General features: G+C 46.6%; 1 protein-coding gene across 1 annotated transcript in view; it reads right to left on the bottom strand.

Annotated features, from left to right (window-relative positions):
• The window catches only part of Setd7 (SET domain containing lysine methyltransferase 7), a 42715-nt gene that overhangs the window by 6418 nt on the left and 33563 nt on the right, over positions 1-2734 (bottom strand). Inside the window, exon 7 of the mRNA XM_026787611.1 lies at positions 613-770. Within this exon, the coding sequence (XP_026643412.1) occupies positions 613-770 (158 nt within the window). The remainder of the gene's footprint in view (positions 1-612; positions 771-2734) is intronic.

Consider the following 2734-nt stretch of genomic DNA (forward strand, 5'->3'; position numbering starts at 1 on the left):
AGCCAAAATACAATTGTGTGTGTGTGAGCCAAAATACAATTGTGTGTGTGAGCCAAAATACAATTGTGTGTGTGTAAGCCAAAATACAATTGTGTGTATGTGTAAGCCAAAATACAATTTTGTATGTGTTCCACAAGCACCATCCACCTTGTTTTAAGTACTCGGTTACTGGCCTGGGACGTCCTGATTAGTCCTGGTCAGTGAGCCCAGGGAATCACCCTGCTTCTGCCTCCTCAGTGCTCGGATTATGAGTGCCCTCCCCCACCCTCAGCTTTTTGTATAGGTGTTGAGTGGGGTTCCGAACTCAAGTCTTCATGAAGCCCTTGGATGACTTGACTGCTCCTGCCCTCCCTGGTCCTGTAATTTGATCTTTAAATGAGGAAAAAAAAAAATCTAAGTGCAAAAAAGGACACAATAAAGCAGCCACCATATCTCTACGAGAGTCCTTCTTTTGAAATCACTTTTTCATCTCATGGCCAGAAAGCAGGGCTGTTTAGATCCTGAGCCTTAAACACAGGCTGAGGCTCATGGCAAAGGGCCCACCTTTCCCATGCCCTCCGTGGTCCTGGGTCCCCAGGCATGGGTCCATCCAGCCACCAGCACCCCACTTACATGTCATAGATGCAGTTTGGCGTGAAGGAGTGATTCGCCTTGTGTCCCAGGGAGGCACAGTACTTGGATACGTGGTTGTAGGGCTCGGGCACGTCAATGACTGTGTCCTCGTCAAGGGAGAGAGTGTTCCCATTTAGGGCCCAGTCCCTGCTGTCCACCTGCAAGACACAGGGAAGCGGTGCTGAAGAGGGCCTTTTGCACAAGAGCTCAGAGCATCGCAGAGTCGCTAACTCATTTATGCTAATGTTTCATGGTTTGGGTACTGCAGACACGAGAGCTGGCCAGGACATCTTCCCACACAAGGATGGAGCAACCAGACAGCTCAGTTTATTGTGTTTCCCTCGTTTTATATAGAAGAAAAGGCTTTTGACTCTTTCCAAAGACACGCAAAAATAGTAGATAAACTTGAACTCAAAATAAATGAAGAAGAGGCTGTTGAGATGGCTCAGTGGGTCCAGACACTGGCTTCCGAGACTGACTGCCCAAGTGTTCTGTTCACAGAACCCACATGGCCAGAGGCGAGAACCTTCTGGAAGTTGTTCACTTGAACGATAGCACATGATCCTCCAAATAAATAAGCTTTTTGTTTTTCTTTATTCCCTGAGACAAGGTTTCCTTGGTTGTCCTGGAAATCATTCTGTAGATCAGGCTAGCCTTAAACTTAGAGATTCACCTGTCTCAGCCTCCCAAGTGCTGGGACTAAAGGCATGTGCTACCATTGCCCGGTCATTAATGTATTTTAAAAATATCTATAAAAAGGCCCACACCTCTGCTCCAGTGGAAGAATCAGGGTAAGCAGGAGACAATTGTGAAGCCAGTGTGCTCTCCTACCTGTCCAGGACTCATCATCGTCTATAGCACAACCACTTGGCTCCTTCAGGTTGGACATTGGGAGGCGAGCAGAATAGCCTAATGGCCCTTATAAAAAGGATCATGTTTTCGTAGAACTTGTAAATCTACCGGGCATGTCCAACACAAATGTCACTGTGACACAAACGCCATGCACAGTTTGTGTTTGTGAGCCAAACAATAGAGTTTCAGTCTCTCAAGTTTTAAGTAAACTTACGACTTTAAGTAAATTCAACAGCCTTGTCTTCATTTTTTTACAAGTTATCCTTGGCCCCATGTAGCCCGTGGATCACAGGACGGACACCTCTCCTAGATAAACCAACCCTTCCTCCTATACATTACATTTATATGTGACATCCAGTCAACAAACCAGGTATCTGCCACAGGCAGCAGTATCTATCAATCATGAGGAAGGTCCCCTTGGATTTCATCATTCCCCACCTGTCATGTAACCACATATCACTGATAGGCTGTGTGGGGCGTTGGTGGCTTTAAGTTGCTGTGAGGTGGCACTGGGTGCGAGGGGGCATGAGTCTTCACAGCGGAGATGCTAGCCTTGCTTGAACTCTGCACCTCACTGCATTTGTGACCTTGGGCAGACAGTTTCCTCTCTCTAGGTTTCCATTTCCTCATCTATAAGATGTTTGAGGGACGAAGAATGGGTTTAATATTTAAAAATCCAGAATGCTTCCAAATTCAAAACTTTTTGAGGCTGATAGACAATTGGAAGAAGCCACACACCTGACCTCATGACAGGTCACAGGCAAAATGCAGACACAATAAAAAATATTAAAAAATATATAACTGCCTCCTGACTCTGTACACAGGAAACACTAAATCTCATATTTTGACCGGAGTCCCATCCCTAAGATGATTATAAAGATGCAAATATTTTAAAACCCCGGATTCCTAACATTCTGGTCCCAAGCACTTCAGATAAGGGGTGCTCCACCTGTAATACACCCTTACCCCAAAGTCACCCTTCCCTGATGACTGTCTCGGGCCTTCTGGAGGGCTGGGGAAGCACGGCCACCTGTGTGGATGCCATCTGCTCCACCTGAGTCTATTTTGTTGTCTTTTGCCTGCCCAGTTGTGTTGAATGTGTGACTAACTGGAACATTTTGTGGAACGCTCCCTTGTTATCCCCAGGAATAAGTGACAAAGTGGAGACCCGGACGTTAGATGACAGTCACGAGCCTGAGCCCCGTGCACGTATTAGCATTAGCGACCGTGACGAGCTCAAGATTGTGCTGGAGAGCCGGGCGATGGTGGC

The sequence above is a fragment of the Microtus ochrogaster genome, chromosome 1, assembly GCF_000317375.1.
Source record: "Microtus ochrogaster isolate Prairie Vole_2 chromosome 1, MicOch1.0, whole genome shotgun sequence".
Lineage (NCBI taxonomy): Eukaryota > Metazoa > Chordata > Mammalia > Rodentia > Cricetidae > Microtus > Microtus ochrogaster.